The 21839-nt window shown below is 36.4% G+C and overlaps 1 protein-coding gene across 2 annotated transcripts in view; it reads right to left on the bottom strand.

Annotated features, from left to right (window-relative positions):
- Positions 1-370: 370 nt before the first annotated feature.
- The window catches only part of LOC106883752 (uncharacterized protein C8orf34 homolog), a 39649-nt gene continuing 18180 nt past the window's right edge, over positions 371-21839 (bottom strand). For both annotated transcript variants that reach the window (XM_089358409.1, XM_014934870.3), the window contains exons 3-18: positions 21230-21275; positions 20348-20416; positions 18593-18730; positions 17555-17718; positions 14360-14541; positions 11558-11700; positions 10835-10902; positions 8958-9001; positions 7927-7958; positions 6100-6159; positions 5699-5769; positions 4604-4637; positions 3769-3838; positions 3007-3127; positions 1795-1921; positions 371-506 (exon numbers count right to left, since the gene is read on the bottom strand). In XM_089358409.1, coding sequence (XP_089214535.1) covers positions 499-506; positions 1795-1921; positions 3007-3127; positions 3769-3838; positions 4604-4637; positions 5699-5769; positions 6100-6159; positions 7927-7958; positions 8958-9001; positions 10835-10902; positions 11558-11700; positions 14360-14541; positions 17555-17718; positions 18593-18730; positions 20348-20416; positions 21230-21275 — 1377 coding nt within the window. In that variant the 3' untranslated portion in view covers positions 371-498. The remainder of the gene's footprint in view (positions 507-1794; positions 1922-3006; positions 3128-3768; positions 3839-4603; positions 4638-5698; positions 5770-6099; positions 6160-7926; positions 7959-8957; positions 9002-10834; positions 10903-11557; positions 11701-14359; positions 14542-17554; positions 17719-18592; positions 18731-20347; positions 20417-21229; positions 21276-21839) is intronic.

Raw genomic sequence — 21839 nt, 5'->3', positions numbered from 1 at the left:
ATTTTACTCTTGTATCAGTTGATGCTATCTTTCTCATTTATATAGTTTTCTTCTGAAATTTTGTATTACTCTTTGATGCTTGATGCAGAAACTACTTTTATCAGCTTAATGTTATTTCGTTAAATTCTTAGTTTTCAACATTGATTGAAGCAATAGTAGTGGAATTCAGCAGACATATGTTAGAAAGATCATTGTACCTGTAACTATTTGATTCCATAATGAGTTTAACCCATAAGCATTTAAGCCAGCTTTGTCTGGCCAACTTATGTTGCAATATCATTCTAGAAAGTTAAGGGATAATATATGATTAATTCAAAACAGTGAATATATAGGCATTGCATTAGACAGTAATTGAAAAGCTAAAGAATTATTTGTACTTTTTATTTCCAAATCATGTTGTACATGTGCAGAGTGCAGTGATTGTGCTTGTAGTTCTTTGTGCATTTGCAAAAATACATGGTGCTCACTTGGTTTCCTTAAATGGGTTGGTATGAGTAGTTAGAACCCTGAAATAAAGACAGAACTTCTTTTAATGTGTTTTGAGGTTTCTACTGTGATTGCATCAAAACAAAAAGGGTAAAAGTATGAAAATGTGCTTCTACTGATTTATATCCTTGTGGTCTATGTATAAAAGACTGCATTGAGTTGCTTGTGTTTCATAAAATCTAAAATCACTGCTTTGGTTGCACTGAGTGAATACACATTTTAGGTTTCCACAGCAAAAACCCCTGTCCCACTGCGCATGCATTACAAACGGCCCTGATCTCTCAGCCTGGACATGGGGGTGTGGAGAACTAAAAGGAACACTGAACAAATGAACTCTCTGTCTACAAAGATTGTGCAACATATTAGGGCCAGGCATGCTTTTTACCAGTGGACTAAGCAAACACTATCCACCACATGAACAGTGAGGCTATTGTTTACAATCAGCAAAAACAAAGATAGGGAATGGGAGTCTCCTCTGCTTCAGTATATTGAAGCAGGGCTGAAAATGCAACCACATGGTTGGGAGTGAATTCCTTTAGTATTCAAACAGACCAGATCTGGCCTTTCACACCTACCTTAAAATGTTATTCTAAAAATATACGATTACTTCATTGAAATCACAAAGCTACAAGATAATGTGTGGGTAGAACATATGGTAATATTCATGGCTTCAGGTGTGAGGGAATTGGATAGACAGAAACTGAAATCAACCTCCCCTCTTGTATATATATGTGTGTGTCCTTCATTTCTAGTCATCATTACAAATGACCATGGGGGAAATACTATCTTGGTAACGAGTAAGGGCATCTGGCAATTGAAAAGTCTTGACTCCACAACTGCTGCAACTATGGGAAAGTAGTCAGTTCCTGGTTCAGTCCTACTATGTGGCATCCTGGGGAAAGTATTTCCTACTATAGTTTCATGCTGACCAAGCCTTTGTGTATGGATTTGGTAGATGAAGACTAAAAGAAGCCCTCGTGTATATATATGTCTGTGATTGACACTTATACCACTTGACAAATAGTGTTGATGTGTTTACATCTTTGTAACTTAGTAGTTCAGCCAAAGAGATGAATAGAATAAGTACTAGGTTTTTTTTTAAATCAAGTCCTGGAGTACATTCAACTAAAAATTCTTTAAGGTAGTGCCCCAGCATGGCTGCAGTCTAATGACTGAAACATGAGATTAATTAAAACAATGATGCTTAATAAAATGATTTGTACAAGTCTTTTAATGATGATCAACCTGACAGCAATTTTTTAAAGTCTCAGTATCACTCCACAATTTTGAACAAACATTATTACTTACTGTTAGTGTGTGAAGATAGGATACTTGTGTCTGATTCAGCAGCAGCAACATGCCAACCATAGCTGGTAGTCTTTAGTTTCTTCAATTGTTCTCTGTTTAAACTATGTTGTGAGTCTTCCTGATAGGGCTAATAATTAAAACAAAATATCCAGTGAGATTCTAAAAGTATTTGCATGGCTCAAACAACCTGAAAGGCAATATGTTCCATCCTTATATCATGGTTCAGTGCTTAGTGAGTCTTGTCTTGTACAAGAACTTCAAAAAAAAACTTAATATAAACTACTTGTTTGCCACAATCAACAATAATAATGGACTTTGACATGTGAATAAGTAAATGTATAAAACCAAAACTCCAGATTAACCAAAGCCTTGCAAGTGAATTTCTAAGACAGAAAATGAAAAAAGCCTATCATAGGTGCAGGAGTGGCTGTGTGGTAAGAAGCTCACTTCCCAACCACATGGTTCCGGGTTCACCTTGGGCAAGTGTCTTCTACTGTAGCCTCAGGCCAACCAAAGTCTTGTGAGTGGATTTGGTAGATGGAAACTGAAAGAAGTTTGTTGTATATATATATTTATATGTGTCTGTGTTTGTTCCCCCACCATCGCTTGACAACCAATGTTGGTGTATCTATGTCGCCATAACGTAGCGGTTTGGCAAAAGAGACCGAAAGAATAAGTCCTGGGATCAATTTGTTCTAAAAGTGGTGTTGCAGCACGACCACAGTCAAATAACTGAAACAAGTAAAAGAATTTGTGTGTGTCTGTTTCTGTCACATGGCATACGAGATGTAAAACAAGCATCATATAAGTGTGTCCCATCTTCCATGAAAACCTGTCATGCCATGGGGGATTATGTTGTGTAGAAATAGGGGAGAGTTGGCAAACAGGAAGAGCACCAAGCTGTAAAAAATCTCTCCAACCTAGCACAAGCATGGAAAAGCGAACTTTATGATGATAACATTTATACTTATAGTTGGGTAGTGTTGTGATAAGTAGACACTCATGTCAGACTCCTACTCACTTAAATTACTCTGGCCTCATATTAAGTGTAAAAATGGTAGACGGGGATCATTGAATCACAGCAAGGAGGCATTGTAAAAGGAAAGTAGTGATAGTTCTAAAACTTTGAGAAGCACTGTTGTAGGTATTGGGTATTGTATTAAGTGCAGTTATATAAATCAACAGCAGACATCATAAATGACTAGGACTTACCTCATGCTTCTTTGATTTCTTGGAAAATAAAGCCAAGGGGCTTCTTGCTGGTAAAGGGACGCTAGAGTTTGGTTTCGGGTTTGATGAGTTATCAACCATGTAATTTTGAGAAATTTGAAGGCTGATATATTCAAAATAAATTTACATTATTCACATTTCTATTTTTCTTAACATCTATCTATATATTCATGCAACAGTATCTACCTATCTTTTGTGTCACACTTCAAACTATGGAACGAAATCAAGGATATAAAATTTACATTAACTCTTCCGATACAAACCCACTTCACATAGCCCCTGGATCTATGATAGAAACAAGTGATCTAAATTGAAGCCTTCCATCAAAATTTCATGTTAGTATATGTTCCAAACAGCAGTTAGTTTACTAAATTCTTCATTAGTTTCAACATTAATTGAAAAAAGCAGTATATTTCACTATGAAATATGTTAACAAAGGAGTTAATCATAAAACAATTGATTGATAGATTAAGAAATAAAATCAGACATAATCTACTTAAAGTACAAGATCTCGTATTATTTGTAAGATTGAGAAATATTACTTAAAATGAAGTATGATATAAGTATTCTTCATTTAGTTCTTTACTAGTTATTGGACTGTGGCCATACTGGCTTTAGTCAAGCACATAAATTCCAGGCTAGTATAGTGCAGTTTGTCTTGTAACTATGAAAGGATGCTTACCATATTGGGCCTTCTTCACTATTCACTTTTAACAATAAACATACACTGATTCCCTTACTCACCCATTGAGAGATTTACTCATGAATTGGTTATCCACATAAGGTTTTGAGCTGGGGCTGTGGACATAGTCTTCTGAAATGATAAATAAACATCTTAAAATATCAGTATCCATTGTTGTTTGGGTAATTAATATACAAATTTGATAAAATGATTAAGATTTCAGGCATTCACCCAGGTAGCCAGGTTTGATTCCTGGCTGAAGAATGCTAAATTTAAGTGCAAGTGTGGCTGTGTTGTTAAGAAGCTTTCTTCCTAGTCATATGGTCTTGAGTTCAGTCCCATCACATGACACTTTGAACAAATGGTTTCTATCAACCTGGACTGACCAAAGCTTTGTGAGTGCATTTGGTAGACAGAAATTGGAAGAAGCCTATGATATACATATACATACATACGTAAATGTTGAATGACGACAATGAGTGCTCACTGGTGGATAGATTTTCTTTATTTGTGTATTAAGGCTACCATTGGTTTCATGTTAATAAAAATATCTTAATATCTTAACAATTTTTCAAGCCAATCACTTGGAAGAATGGGGTTTGTCTCCATTCTGGATGAAAACACAAAGTCTCGTCATACATATATGAATGCATGTATACATATATATATATATATATATATGTACGTTTGCGCCTTCTTGTCTTGACAAATATATTTAGTGCCAGAGGAATGAGAGGCATAGTTAACCTCAGTGGAGTTTGAACTTACAACCTAATAAGCCAGAATAAATATTGCAAAGTCTTTTTTTTTTTTTTCTAATGCTCTATCAATTTCAATATATTCACCAATATATAGAAAATAATGAGAAACAGAATTTTTTGCACTGCAAAAACCTACCGTCAGAATCAGGAGAGTTCCATTCATATCTTCTCTGAAAAAGTGAACAGATTTCAATAAATCATTTATATACATCTAAAAACACTATATGTGAGTCTGCTGATTTACATATTTATACATCAGCCTAATTTTTGGTAAATCTTTATGATCATCTTATGTCATTAATTTAATTTTACTGCATGTTTTCTTGAATTTATATTTTTCAACATATTCCCACATTTTGTAACACGCTTCATATATGGTCATTTGTAAAGGGTAAGTCTTGCCAAACACATCTATTTTCTACTACTACATAATGGAACAACTTGCTAATTTATAGCAGTGTCTCATGTTTGACTTGCCAATGAAATGTTCTGACATGTAGTCTTTTCACTATGTTACAGCAAAATTATATTTATGTGTGTATATAAGGCAGATGATATATTATGTAACTAATACAGATTATGAAACAGCTGTCAACAAATGGAATAAACATATTTTCTCACTTTTCTTCCCTCGTCTGCTCATCTGCATACATACAAATGTTAAAATGGTGATGATGATGATAATGATCTCTATCATACATCAAGCTCTCTACACCTTGCTTAAAATGATCCAAATCTCTCCTATACTACTTTAGTCTTGTGAGTTACATGGCAACCAAATTAGTGCCAGTAACATGTAAGAAAAGCCCCTGGTACACTCTGTAACGAGGGTGGCATTAGGAAGAGCATCCAGCCATAAGAATCATAACAAAAATGTGACACTGGAGTAAGACACAGTCATCCTAACACTTGGATCTTCTCAAAACTTGCAATCCATTCTGGCATAAAATGATGTTGGTGATGGCAGTTCTTTAGCTCTTTAAGCATTTCAACCAAGCTTTCATAAGTTCTGTCCTATATTTTTCTTGTCATATTTTATTTAGTATTTAAACTATATTTTTTATGATGATGGTGGTGATCATGATGATGATGATGATGGTAGTGATGAAATTAGAAATACTGTTCAAAGATTTATAAGAGGGCAAAAATAAGTAACTGAACATCAACGATACACAAAAATGCAGTGCAGAAGGTTACAAGGGAAGTAAATGGGAATTAAATTCAGACTAACATTGATGTGAGCAGATACTTGTGAGGCACTTTCAATTTCTTCATCACTGTCATCAAATTTGTAGCTTGTTGCTGAAACAAAAACAGAAAATTGATATTAGCTGAAAAGATACAGTGATGTTTTTTATTTAATTATATAGGCACAGATATGGTGACAAAGTTACTATACTAAATTCACTATTTTCAAAATTAATTAAAGAAAGGCAACGTATTTCAACCGAAATATGGCATCAAAGGGGTTGAATTAAAGCCTTCCATCAAAATTTTCTGTTATGTTCCAAACACCAGCTTAATAAATTCCTTTATTAAATTTTACTAAATTCTTTATTTTTAAAATTAATTGAAACAAAAGCAGCCTATTTCCACAGAAATATGGTAACAAAAAGGTTAATGCTTTCTCACCTAAACTTTCTTGGTCTATATGTCTTCTGTGGTCACGAAAACAATTGCTTTGGGATGTCACTGAAAACAATACAACAAAATAGCAGAGATACAATGAAAATGATAATGATGATCTCACTCACTCATATTCTTGCTCGATGGGGCTGAGGTTATCTCAGGTTAACGGTCCCAGAGGCATGATTGTGTGTAGAACCAACCAGGTCCACCTGTGCCTCCCATCACTGGTGGTCCTGTGCTAGACACTCTGCATCTTCCAAGATGATACCAAGCCTCTGGAGATCTTCCTTGTTCAGCCATCCAGCACAGAGTCTGCCATGAAGCCTCTTTAAGCCCACAGCTACTGTGTCAGATGAATATAAGGTCCCAGTAGGATGATCTGACAGGAGGAAGAGGACATGTCTGTACCAGCAGATGGTTGTGAGGTCGAAATCTGTGGGCTGATGCATGCATGCAGCTCTTCATTGGAAATGTGATAATACTATCTAATGTTCTCAATGGTCCTCACAGCTCTGCTGAAGAAGCCAGTGATGACCAATCTTTTAATTATCTATTTCCTTACATTGGCATGGTGTAGATGTGTCTAGCAACACAGTATTCTTCCATGCACCTGGGAGGCCAAATCCTTTAAGACTTTATATAAATGTCAGCATCCAAGATTCTCCTTGGTCTACTTCTAAAGTTTTAGCATCAATTCACAACGCTTTTTCATCAATTATATACACCTTACACCACCAGATATATACATACACTATCTGTATGTATGAGTACATATATATGAGGTGTAGTTAAAAAGTATCCAACCTTGATGCTCCTTCCTGAGCATATACAAAAATTTTCATGTCTGTAGGTTGCATCATTCGCCTGCAATGACACATTGAGTACAGACGTGAAGCGTGTGCTGTGTAATTTTTCTTTTTGAGTCAAGATGACCAAGCACATTGAGTAAAGATACTGTATCAAATTCTGCCAAAAACTTAATGATACACAAGCCCAAACTATCAAGAAAATTCAGAAGTCCTTTGGAGATGATACTATGGGTAAAACACAAATAAAAGAGTGGTACAACCGATTCAAAAATGCCCACACCACAAGGCTTTGGTTGACCCGAGGCTATAGTAGAAGACACTTGCCCAAAGTACTATGCAGTGGGACTGAACCCAGAGCCATAATAATAATAAATATATGTATATAGTGTAGCAGAATCGATAAAAAGAATACAGTGATTTTGCTGTGAGGAGTGGAAAATTAAACATTTCAGACACGGTCCTTCAGGGATCAATTTAAAAGGAGAGAAATTTATGAGAGACAGCAGAGTTTTACATCCTCTAAGTTTGATCAGATACACACACACACACACATAGACATATATACATATTTACACATACAAACACATATATTTCTTCATACATAAAGATATATACACGTGCTTGTGTGTATCTTTTCTCGCCATTATGTGACACTTGTAAATGAGTGTCACCATCATACAAGTGGTGGTGTTTGTTTCCAGTCTTTCATGAAAACATGTTTGGCCATTGGGAAATATTACCTTGCTCAAAATAAGGGAGGATCAGTGATAAGAAGCACATGCAATTGTGGAAAATCTACCCCCAACAAATTCCATCAGACTCATGCAAGCATGGAAAAGTGGACGTTAAAACATTGATGACAATGACAACTGCAACACCACTGCCACCAGCAACAATGATGATAATGAGGGTATCTCGTTGATTTGGCCTATAATTATGCATAACACATGTGTAGACCATTTGATGTACGACTAAATACATTTTTAAACAATAACAACGACAAGAATAATAATGAACTTACTGGATTCTAAGTCACTTGCACTGGGATACAATCTGTGAAATAAATAAGGACAAAAAACTTACTATTAAAAAATGTTAAACATATTGAATACTAATCTAAAAGAAATCTCAGTTTTAATTTGAAATAAAAAACTTTTCTCATACACCACAACCATGAACGTTTATAAAGTAATGATATGTAAAGGAGAATAACAAATATTCTCCTTTTTTGTGAAAAATGATACTTCACAATACCATACAATTAATCCTTAAGATATCAACCAACTTGAGACTGTCCCTACTTCTATATTTTAAAGTGGTCTTAATTAAAACCTTCCACCAAAAGTCCATGTTAGGAATTTAGGTCATTTTAACCCTTTTGTTACTTCATATCTAAGAAGAATTCAGAAAAATTACTTTGTCATTATTAATCTGGTGTTTGCAACATAGATGAACATAAAATTTTGATGGAAGATTTAGATTTAGATAATTTTAAAACAAGAAGTCTGTATCATGGAGCCAGGACGATCAAGCAGGTTGGTGTCAAAAGGGTTTTTAAAAATTATAATGAAATCAGAAACAATGACTGTAACATTATGGTATTAAACTACTAACTGCACAGGCATGTGTTCAAATCTTATCATGGCCATTATATTGTGCCCCACTGGGCAAAGCATATAAGTTTCTTTGTCTTAATCTCACTGAGAATGGTACTCACTTCTACGTCACAAGCACCATCAAATCATAAATGTTTAAATTTTCCAAAACTATGAGACACATACATGACAAAACAGTGAAAATATTGATTTCAAATTTTGGCAGAAGGCCAGCAATTTGGTGGGAGTGGGTAAGTCGATTACCTCGACCCCAGTGTTCAACTGGTACTTATTTTATCAACCCCAAAAAGATGGAAAACAAAGTCAACCTCAACAGCATTTGAACTCAGAAGAACATACAGTTGGAAGGAATGCTGTTTAAGCATTTTGTCCAATGCATTAACAATTCTGCCAGCTCACTGCCTTAAACAGTGAAAATATTAAAGATAAAACTTACTTGATGTTCAGTTTCACTTGAGAATCTTCTCTTTGACGTAGAGTCTGTAACAAATGAAACGTTTCCATATATTCTAGACCTATATTTGTCAGGAAGGAAGTGATCACATTCTTTTATAGTTGGATGAGATGTAGCTTGTTACTGATTGGCCATTCAAAGCCATGTGGTAAGTGAAATCTTGTTTAGAGCCAAGACAAATTGGCTGCGATAGGTTCACAATTTCATGTGGTGTCTACAAATAACATCAATGAATTGAATGATCTTTATCCTCTATTAGGATGTGTAAGTCTCTAACATCTGATATAGTCTGGTGGTCATCCCAAGCACAGCTTAACCTATACTAACAATAGTAAAGGTGGGTGGAATATGTCCATAAATTTCCTTTTGGTCTCATGCTTATGCTTCACTGAGAAGCCTAGTGTATGTACCAGTAAGGTATTCTTAAAGTTCCTTCTTCTTAGTCCAGATTTCAGCTCCACAGACAAGAATGCTCTCTACACATGGCCCAAAACAAAGCCAACCTTTTTGACTTTCAAATACTTTGAATTACCAGGCATTTTGATGTTTCTTATGGCCACTCCTTGTCCTTGGTAGGAACTTGGAGTTATGTTCCAAGTACTAGCTTAATCTTATAAAAATTATTTATTTGACTAAATCCATTTAAATCCTTGATTATTTTCAAAAGATGTAAGCCAATGGTTCTCAACAGGGGTCCATATGATCCCTGGGGGTTCATATAAGATTTTGTTGTTAACATTTTAAAATTAAATTGCTACACTCCACAAAATATATTTATAATTTTTTTTTATACAATTTCTAAAAATATCTAATTATAAAAATAGAATAGGATTTTAAAAACTTCAAATGACTATGGGACCCACCCGAGTAAAATAGGAATCAGAGGGGTCAATAGGTAATAAAAATGCTTGAAAACCACTAATGTAAGAAATATATTTATTTAGAGTGAAAGCATGTGGTTTATTGGTTAGGGTAATGAGCTCACAATCGTAAGGTTGGGAGTTCAATTCCTGGTGATGCACTGTGTGCTTGAGCAAGACACTCTATTTCACATTGCTCCAGCCTACTCAGCTGGAAAAAATGAGTAGTACCTGTATTTTAAAGGGTCACATTCTGTATAATGTTGAATATCTTTGAGAATTACTTTAAGGGTATGCGTGTCTGGGGAGTACTCAACCACCTGCACGTTAATTTCATGAGTAGGCTGTTTTGTTGATCAGATCAACTGGAACCCTCGTCGTTGTAAGCGATGGAGCGCCAATTATATATTTATTTAGAAATATGGTCACAAAAAGATTCAGTGGTTTTACCAAAATATATCACAGTATCTCTACTAGTATATTACCTGTCATATAACAAGTAAGTCTGAAGTTACCCTTCTACCACCATGGGTAATATCAGACAATATGGCATACATACAGTAGTTATAATTTAACTTTATCGAATTCCTTGGTACTTTGATAAAATGATGAAATTAATATTAATTTTCAAAAGAAAAACACTTACCATCTTAAAATATAATTTAAGAAATTAAATTTCTCATTTACGCAACTCCTCCTAGAACTACTTTATCATTCACTCCCCTGTCTCTATGATTCTCTCTTTCCATTCATCCTGCACATTTGATGTTACTTCTCTCTATATCTTCCTTTTATTCTATCTCACCCTTTCTATACAATGGAAAGCATGACAGGAAAAATTAACCAACCAGCCAACTGGCCATTTATGTCATTATATACAGAAAGATTGTCTGGAAAGTCTTATCCTCTTGATTCTGCTGTGTCTTTTATTAATTACATGGTATCATTAGATCTCTACTTCCAAATGACTTAATGCTAAATTACCAAAATATTACTGACCTTGCTCAGCCTAAAGCCAGCAGAAGAAAGTGAAGAAACTCCTTCGGACTCCAAATCTGAGGGATTTTCTGCAGGAAGAATATTTGCAAAAAGATAATAAATAGAAAAAATTTATTACTTTCAAAAGATGTTTTTTTAAACTTGTTCAACCACTGGAGTGTGGTCATATTGGAGCATTATCTTGTAGGATTTAGTTGATCACAATTGATATCTACTTATTTTAGAAGTTGACTTCCCAAGCTCAAAGTTTCAGGTTCAATCCACCTTGAGCAAGTGACTCCTGCTATAGTCCCAGGATAAGCAAAGCCTTGTGAGTTGGACTTGGCACACAGAAACTGAAGAATCTGTTATGTGAGCATGTGTGTGAGTGTCTGCATGCCAGTGTGTGTGTGTGTGTTTGTGTCTGTGTATTTATGTGTGTGTGTTTATATCTCCTTGTCTTTGACATCAAGCATCACCTTCATTGAAGCAGTGTTATTGATCCCCAGTCTTGCCATGAGGAAAATATTACCTTTCTCTAGAAACAGATAAGGGTTTGTGACACGAAGGGCATCCAGCCTTAGAAAGTTTGCCTCAACAAATTCCATCCGACCCATGCAAGCATGGAAAAGTAGACATAATAGCAATAATGATATTATAAACATGCTGTGGTACCTATAACCTTTCATGCAAGAGTTCTATCACTGATAATTAATCATGTACAAGTAAAACTCTACAACTCACCTAACAAATCAATGGCACCATCAATCTCTTCATCTTCACCTGCTAGAGAAGGTTCTGGGGTGATCAGTTGATTCTCCTGCATAATCAATCTTTCCAATTCTGCTTTATGCTTCTGAGCATTAAATGCTTTACAACTTTCACGTCTTCATGAAAAAAAAAAGAAAAATGATAAAAATTATTATTATCATCATCATCATCATCATCATCATCATCATCATCATCATCATCATCATCATCATCATCATCATCATCATCATCATCATCATCATCATCATCATCATCATCATCATCATCATCATCATCATCATCATCATCATCATCATCATCATCATCATCATCATCATCATCATCATCATCATCATCATCATCATCATCATCATCATCATCATCATCATCATCATCATCATCATCATCATCATCATCATCATCATCATCATCATCATCATCATCATCATCATCATCATCATCATCATCATCATCATCATCATCATCGTCATCATCATCATCGTCATCATCGTCATCGTCGTCATCGTCATCATCGTCGTCATCGTCATCGTCGTCATCGTCATCGTCATCATCATCATCATCATCATCATCATCATCATCATCATCATCATCATCATCATCATCATCATCATCATCATCATCATCATCATCATCATCATCATCATCATCATCATCATCATCATCATCATCATCATCATCATCATCATCATCATCATCATCATCATCATCATCATCATCATCATCATCATCATCATCATCATCATCATCATCATCATCATCATCATCATCATCATCATCATCATCATCATCATCATCATCATCATCATCATCATCATGAGAAAGAATTGTCATTTTCAATATCTGCAATAAATACCAAAATTATTCTATTTTGAGTTTCATTGATTGACTCATTAACCTTTTCATTATTCTATTTCTGCTAAAATACACTGGTTTAATTTAATTTTGAAAATAATGAAGAGTTTATTAAAATAATTGTCGTCATTAGGCTGATGGTTGGAATATAAATATGAAATTTAGATGGAAGGTCTTGGTTTAGATCATTTTCAAACAAGAAGTACCAGTGCCACATAAAAAGTACCCAGTACACTTTGTAGAGTGGGTGGCATTAAGAAGGGCATCCAGCTGTAGAAACCATACCAAAGCCAGTTCCTCTCAAGCTGTCCAACCCTTGGAAAATGGCATTAAATGATGCTGAAGTTTTAAAATGATGCAGGTCCATAGTTTTTGAGGAGATGCATGGCTACCCCACATAAGGGTAGATGGGAGTAGCTGGAACAAGAGATAAAGATAAGGTGTTAGGGTGTATTCTCAAGGTATAAGGTGAAAAGAAGGTAGAATAGTGACCAAAGATTGGGGATGGCAGGTGGGTAAGTTTACAAGAATGTGAGAAGAGAGTGACAGATGGTTAGAGATGAAGTGCAGAGGTGAATGTAGTGAATGGTAAACAAAGATGGAGGTGTGGTTGACTGTAAATATGAAATGAGTGGGAAAATGAAAGAATTAGGAGTATCTCCAGAAGGAGGAGGTGGTAAGTGGCAGTACAGACAGGATGGAGGGAAGACAAATTAAAACTTCAGATAAATCAGAAAATAGGGAGATTATATGTAGGACAAGAAGGTAAAGATGGAGTGTGGGAAAAAGAGGAGAGAGAGAAAGGCACACAGTGATAGAGATGATGGTCAGAGATACATAGGGAGGAAATATAGTGAGTGATGAACAAAAATGGTGGGGACAGTCAATGACAGATAGAGAGTGTTAAGAATAAAGAATAGTAGTTTAAAAAAATGCAAACTAGGAAGGAAGTTTCTTATTTCTTTATTGCCCACAAGGGGCTAAACATAGAGGGGACAAACAAAGACAGACAAAGGGATTAAGTCGATTACATTGACCCCAGTGCGTAACTGGTACTTAATTTATCGACCCCGAAAGGATGAAAGGCAAGGTCAACTTTGGCGGAATTTGAACTCAGAACGGCAGACGAAATACCGCTAAGCATTTTGCCCGGCATGCTAACGTTTCTGCCAGCTCGCTGCCTGGAAGGAAGTTTCTGTTCAGTTCAACCTGTTGCGCATTATAGTCAAATCTCCTTCAGCAACTTCTGACTCACTACAGGAGAGCTTTGAGAAGTTGAACCTGTCTCTATACTATATATCTTCTCAAAAAAGCTGATCCATGTTTCTTAATAATGACAATAGCAATCAGCAAAGGTGAGCTGAATCTAATTTCTTTCATTCTCTCCACGGTCATCCTTTCACAACAATAATAAAAAATCTGTTCCACTCATCATGGGAGCTCTCTTTTGCCTTATGAGCTACAAGGGACTCACACCAATACTGTACCATAAAAAAGAGTACCCACTATACTCTGTAAAGTGGTTAATAAACCAAATTGAAGGTTGCTAGCAGGGGCAGCCTCCACATTACTGGTGCCATGAAAAATAGTATGTAGCACATTCTGTAAGGTGGTTAGTGTTAGGAAAGGCATCCAGGCACAGAAACCACGCCAAAGCAAACATTGGAGTATGAGGTGGACCTCTGACCCACTGCATCTTGTTGAACCACCCAAATCATGCCAGCATGGACAGGGAAAACAGATGTGAAATAATAATGATGATGATGATGGTGGTGGTTGAGGTAGTGGTAGTGATGGTGGTGACTGTGGTGGTAGTAATATGAACAATGGTAATATAGATGACAACGATGATAATGATAACTATTCATTAACTTATTAACCCCTAAACATCAAACAATCCCCGTTCATGGTGTGTTTAGTTACCTGGAAGTATATGTAGAATTACTAAAAGTATCCACACTCTTCTCAGATCTATAAGACTTCAAACTTGGAGTAGATGGCAGCTCATCAGAGAATAACTCATCTTCATTACGTTTCTTTTTGGTGTGTAAATATTTAGGGCTGATCAGTGATATATAATGACTTGTCTCTCTGTTGTTTGCCTCCTGGAATGTACATACATAAAGCACACACACATATATATATATATATATATATATATATATACACACACACACATATATACATATGTATATATATATATATGTATGTATATATATATATATATATATATATATATATATATATATATATATATATATATATATATATATATATATTATTTTGTTTAAAAGAGTTCCAACACTGTCTGTTTTTTATGTTTTATTTATATTCCTGCAGAACTAATGTGGGGTATAGAATATGGAATATACAATATATAATATAATATACAATATACAATATAAAATAAAATAAAATAAAAATGGATGGCACCATGAAAGAAAGTATTGAATGTAGATGAAATATTGAGTGTTCAATATAAAGGATCAAATATATAAATATATAAATATAAATATATATATATAAAGGCGACTCGAGTTTCAGGGCTATTTCCCTTCGTCATAAATCAAAATAAGCAACAGGATATCAAAAAGTGATGCAGTATGACTGTTTGAAGAGGCTCCATTTAATTGATCAATGCAATCATTATATCAATTTAAATGCAGGGCTACCATCAGCTGCACAAATAAAAAGAGTTTTAATCAGTCGGACACATTCATACAATTTTACTCAAATACTTTAACAGAGTAAGAAGATGGAAGAGGATTTTTATAAAAACAACAACTGGAAAATTTAACAAAAACACAGAAAATTTGACAAAACCAAACATACGGAAAAATTTGTAGCTAATTCCTCATCGGTCAATGTCCAAGAGATCATAATAGTTTCATGCTGTTATCGTTGAGACTACTCCTTCATTGGAGGCGCCCTGGCTACCGACTTTATTGGTCACGCTTCTTGGTGCTCCTTCACTTTGTCCTCCCCAGTTTGTTTACTTCTTCCCTTCCTGTGTCCCCAGTCCTTTAGGACTTTTCCATTTCCTTTTGCGTTACCTATATTAGTCTGTCTGATAGCCATGTAGCTTTTTTCATTGTATATGTATAATTATTATAATTATTTTAGTTTGTCTTGTTTGTTTTCGTCATTGTTCTGTATGTTCGTTAGCTATTCCCAGTGGCTTTTTTGCACTGGTGCCTCCAATGAGGGAGTAGTTTCAATGAAAACAGCATGAAACTATTATGATCTCTTGGACATTGACTGATGAGGAATTAGCTGTGAATTTTCCATGTGTTTGGGTTTGTCAAATTTTCAGTTTGTTATGTTTTTGTCAAATTTTCTGGTTGTTATGTTTTTATAAAAATCTTTGAAATATTTATGTAACATTATGCACTACTTATATGTTTTACCCATTTGTAAATATATATATCATCATCATCATCATCATCGTTTAACGTCCGCTTTTTCATGGCACCAGTAATGGACGATTTGACTGAGGACTGGTGAAACCGGATGGCAACACCAGGCTCCAATCTAATTTGGCAGAGTTTCTACAGCTGGATGCCCTTCCTAACGCCAACCACTCAGAGAGTGTAGTAGGTGCTTTTACGTGTCACCCGCACGAAAACGGCCACGCTCGAAATGGTGTCTTTTATGTGCCACCCGCACAAGCCAGTCCAGGGGCACTGGCAACGATCTCACTCGAAAATCATACGGGAGCCAGTCAGGCGGTACTGGCAACGGCCACGCTCAAAGTGGTGCATCTCATGTGCCACCCGCACAAGAGCCAGTCCAGGGGCACTGGCAACGATCTTACTTGGTTTGCCGGGTCTTCTCACGCACAGCACATTTCCAAAGGTCTCGGTCAGTAGTCATCGCCTCGGTGAGGCCCAATGTACGAAGGTCTTGCCTCACCACCTCAGCCCAGGTCTTCCTGGGCCTACCTCTTCCACGGGTTCCCTCAACTGTTAGGGTGTGGCACTTTTTCACGCAGCTATCCTCATCCATTCTCACCACATGTCCATACCAGCGCAATCGTCTCTCTTGCACACCATATATATATATATATATATATATATATATATATATATATATATATATATATAGGTGACATGCTGTGTTTGAGGAGATCTATTGAGTCAATTACATCAAAATCAAAATCAAATTGAAATTGTAGCTGTAATACCCGTGCCAGTGGCACGTAAAAAGCACCATCTGCACGTGGCCAATGCCAGTGCCACCTTGAATGGCTTCCGTAAAAAGCACCAACCGATCGTGGTTGTTGCCAGCCTCCCATGGCCCCTGTTCCGGTGGCACGTAAAAAGCACCCACTACACTCTCGGAGTGGTTGGCATTAGGAAGGACATCCAGCTGTAGAAATACTGCCAGATCAGACTGGAGCCTGATGCAGCCTCCTGGCTTCCCAGACCCCAGTCGAATCGTCCAACTCATGCCAGCATGGAAAATGGACGTTAAACGACGATGATGATGATATAGACACAAGTACATAAATAGATACACATACACATGCACGCATGCACACACACACACACACACACACACACATTCATACATATTGGTTTCACATTTCTGCACACGGCCAGCAATTTTGCGGAGTGCTCAGCTGGTATTTATTTTACTGACCCTGAAAGAATGAAAAGTTAAGTTAATCTCAGCAGAATTTGAACTCAGTACATAAAGACAGATGAAATTCCACAAAGCATTTTGTCCAATGTCATAACAATTCTGCCAGCTCGCCATCTTACATATATATTGTAGGCTTCTTTCAGTTTCCTCCATTTACTAAATCCAACCACAAGGCTTTGGGCAGCCTGCAGCTATGGTAGACAACATTTGCCCAAGGTGCCAGGCAGTGGGACTGAACCCTAAACCGTGTGGCAGGGAAGCAAGCTTCTTAACCACATAACCACACTAGCACCTATCTACAATTCTTAAAAAAGGAACCTGGGTTCCATGCATATAGGGAGCAGAAGGGATGGTCACAACTGGAAAGCTTCCAATTCTAAGTCTTTCCAACCAGGGTTGACCCAGGGCTTAACAACAACAACAACAATAGTTATAAGATATATTTCAGTTAAAACTTCAATAAAACTTAAATACCTCAAGGGTACCCATGGCCCAAGATTTTCGTACATCTTTCATCTTAGGAACCGATTCCACTTTGGTTGATTTGGAAGGACTTCCTTTGGTTTGGTTGGAAAATTCATCAAAAGTACTGCTAGTGATTTTGGTCAGTGAATTCCAGCCAGTCTTCTCTTTTTTGTCTGAAAAAAACATTTCTTTCAAATAGAGACTTGGTTTTGATTTTTCTATTGCCATGTATCTCTTCTATAACAAGATACCTACACCTGTTCTATCAGCAGATTTAAGCCTGTCAACACTTGATAATAAAACTACCTCCTTATCTACTACAACCCCACTCACATAAGTACCTTATTCTTTTTTTTTTGTTTCTTTGTCTTACGAGCTACAGATTGAATTCTAATAAAACTTCTACTAACTTTGAAAATATCTAGTTTTATCAGACTATATTTAGCAACCAAAGAACAATTATTGTTCAATTAAAACTAAACTAACTTAAGAAATATTTCAGCTGTTTGTCCTACAAATGAAAAGCATTGGAGCAGTAGGTGGAAGAACCTTTGAGAATCAGTCAAAAATACTTTGTAGTCCTTGGCTATATCTCTTTCAATTTTGCAGTGCCTCAGACAAAAATACTTAGTGGTATTTGTTCCAGCTCTTTATGCTCTCAGTTCAAATCCTGCTGAGGTCCTCTTTGCTTTACATCCTTCTAGGGTCAATAATATTCAGCACCAGTCATGTACTGGGGTTGATGTAATTGACTAACCCTCTCCTACTAAAATTGCTGGTCTTGTGCCCATATTTGAAACAATTTTGTCTCTCAGTTTACAAAAGTGAATAAATCTGGTTCTATATGCTTATTCAACCTGTTAGAAATAACAACTAACTCTCCTTCAAATAATATCCTACAAAATCACTGTAGAAAAACAATCCTAAATTCTTCCATCACAATGACATAAAATGTGTTGTAAGCATTAACTAAAGTAACAATTTTTGGATCAGGCTTGTTTTGTTTTTCTTTTTTCACTTTACTTTTTCCATTGATAAATCCCTCACCTTCAGATTTCTGTCCTTTAACAGGTTTTGTTGTCTTGTTGAAATGAACTTCTCCTGATGTCTTGTGTTTCTCTGGTGTCTGCCAGGACTTAGTCAAAGATTTCTCTCTTCTAAGAAATGGAGTAGAATGTGGTTCTCCTAGAAAATACAAAATTTTATTTTAGTATTTATGGGAGCGATTGTCTTTGAAGACTCATATTGTCGTTGATTGCTCGAAACGGAGAATAGATAGACAGCCGACAACTGATGAAGGGTCGTTCTTTGTATTCCTTGTATTACTTGTCTTGCTTTCCATTTTTACCCTCGTTATTTGCGTATTTAACTCATTTATTTTTGTATTTCATGTTGTTTACTGTTGGTGATGTCCTATACCCATTTTTGCATATATATATATATATATATCATCAACATCATCATCATCGTTTAACGTCCGCCTTCCATGCTAGCATGGGTTGGACAATTTGACTGAGGACTGGTGAAACCGGATGGCAACACCAGGCTCCAATCTAATTTGGCAGAGTTTCTACAGCTGGATGCCCTTCCTAATGCCAACCACTCAGAGAGTGTAGTGGGTGCTTTTACGTGTCACCCGCACGAAAACGGCCACGCTCGAAATGGTGTCTTTTATGTGCCACCCGCACAAGAGCCAGTCCAGGGGCACCGGCAACGATCTCGCTCGGAAACCCTACAAAGGCCAGTCAGGCGGTATATATATATACATATATATGTCTGTACGTATTGTCGTTGTCGTTTAACGTCCGCTTTCCATGCTAGCATGGGTTGGACAATTTGACTGAGGACTGGTGAAACCAGATGGCCACACCAGGCTCCAATCTGATTTGACAGTGTTTCTACAGCTGGATGCCCTTCCTAAAGCCAACCACTCAGAGAGTGTAGTGGGTGCTTTTACGTGTCACCCGCACGAAGGCCAGTCAGGCGGTACTGGCAAAGGCCACGCTCATCTCGCTCGAGAAACCTCATGTGTCACCCGCACAAGAGCCAGCCCAGGGGCACCAGCAACGATCCCGCTCGAAAAATCCCAGAACCCCACACAAGAGCCAGTTCAGCGGCACCGGCAACGATCTCGTTCGAAGAAATTTCATGTGTCACCAGCATATATATATATATATATATATATATATATATACACACACACACACACATACACACCATGAAATAACTGATCTAAATAGCTCTCTTTTACTCTTTTACTTGTTTCAGTCATTTGACTGCGGTCATGCTGGAGCACCACCTTTAGTCGAACAAATCAACCCCAGGACTTATTCTTTGTAAGCCTAGTACTTATTCTATCGGTCTCTTTGAGCTAGTCACTAAGTTACGGGGATGTAAACACACCAACATCAGTTGTCAACCAATGGTGGGGGGATAAACACAGACACACACACACAAATATATACATACATATAATATATATATACACAATGGGCTTTCAGTTTCCATCTACTAAATCCACTCACAAGGTTTTGGTCTGCCTGAGGCTATAGTAGAAGACACTTACCCAAGGTGCCACACAGTGGGACTGAACCCAGAACCATGTAGTTGGGAAGCAAGCTTCTTACCACACAGCCATTCCTGCATCTAGTTACATAATATAATATGATATAATTTAATATAATAGCAATATAATATACCTAAATAGTAATTATAATATATCTAAATAGTAATATGATTTATTAACTTAATAGTAAGATAACATGTCAAAAGAGTTAATGTAACATAAGTAAATCCTTTTACCTGGCTTTGCTGACCAAGAGGCTAAGGCAACGGATTTGCTAACGATCTCAGAACTGTGACCAAATACAGCTGGAAAAAAAAATGAGACAACAAAAATTAAAGATCTTAAATTTAATTTCAATACATACCACACAACAACAGCAAGTATGTGTGTGTGTGTGTGTATGTGTGTGTTTGTGTGTGTACACATGTGCCTGAGTGTGTGTGCATGTGTGCGTGCATGTGTGCGTGCATGTGTGCGTGCATGAGTGTAATGGAAATATGTTGCAAATAAATGAGAGAAGAGAAATATCAATAGTTAATTGAAATGGCTCTTTATTGTCATCGTTATAATATAACTTACAACTACTTTGAGTTGTTCGAATCGTTGTGGTACACAAATTATTTTTAGTTCTATAGGCCATTCTGCATGTGGTTAGCCTCATCTCTAGAGATGAGAAAGACTAAGAGAGAGAAAGAAAAAGAGAGAAAGACTAAGAGTTATGATGTCACACAATGACAAGGCATACTTCAAGTGAGAAACAGAGATGCTCTTTAGTGACTGAGCAACCAAAAAGGAAGAACTTGGAGAAAAATGTAGATTTGGTTTTGAATCCTGGCTTAGAAATTTGGAAGCTATTCATTATACATAACTCTGTCATTATTAATCTGGTGTTTAGAAAATAAATTAACGTGAGATTTTTAATTTAAATCACTTTAATCCCTTTTTTACCATATTTCTATTAAAGCACACTGCTTTTCTTTCAATTAATTAATTTGGTAAAGTAACTTTGTCATTATTAAGCTGGGACATAAATTAATGTGAAATCATTTTCAAAATAAATTGGAAAATAGCAATGCATTTCAGGAGAAAAATGAAATTAAAGAAAAATGAACACTTACTTAGATTTAAAGAATTTCTCCTGGGTTCAGTCACTGATTTTAGTTCCTGTAAGAGAACAGTTTCTTAATTAGACACATACACTGCCTTAGAAGTGTGACAGAGAGATGAGATGGGAAAGTACAGCAGTTATGCTTTTCTAAGTTATATTCGGTTGCAAAACTAGTAAGTTACAGGTTCTTGGTTTATTAGTCACAAGAAATGAAATGTGAAAATTGACCCACCAGCCCCTTCTAGAAAGATTTTAAACTTAGAAAAGTAAAATATACATATGTGTATGTATTGTGTGTGTGTGTGGGGGGGGGGTGCATGTAAATCATCTTCATTTAACGTCCTGTTTTCCTGCTGGTATGGGTTGGATGGTTTGACAGAAGACTGCACCAAGCTCTGTCTGCCTTGGCATGATTTTCTACAGCTGAATGTCCTTTCTAAAGCCAACCACTTTACAAAGTATATTGGGTGCATTTTATGTAATACCAGCAGCAGTATGGTCATCCAGTAACTTGTTAGACAAGACCCCTTCAACAGAGAAAGAAGGAAATATTGAGGGAGGTGGCTCAGGTGATGAGAAGTTAGAGTATGAATAGAGGGAAAGAAATAGGTGTGTTGCAG

The sequence above is a fragment of the Octopus bimaculoides genome, chromosome 10, assembly GCF_046866305.1.
Source record: "Octopus bimaculoides isolate indiv1 chromosome 10, ASM4686630v1, whole genome shotgun sequence".
In the NCBI taxonomy this organism is placed as follows: Eukaryota; Metazoa; Mollusca; class Cephalopoda; order Octopoda; family Octopodidae; genus Octopus; species Octopus bimaculoides.
This window is presented reverse-complemented; position numbering and strand designations above follow the sequence as displayed.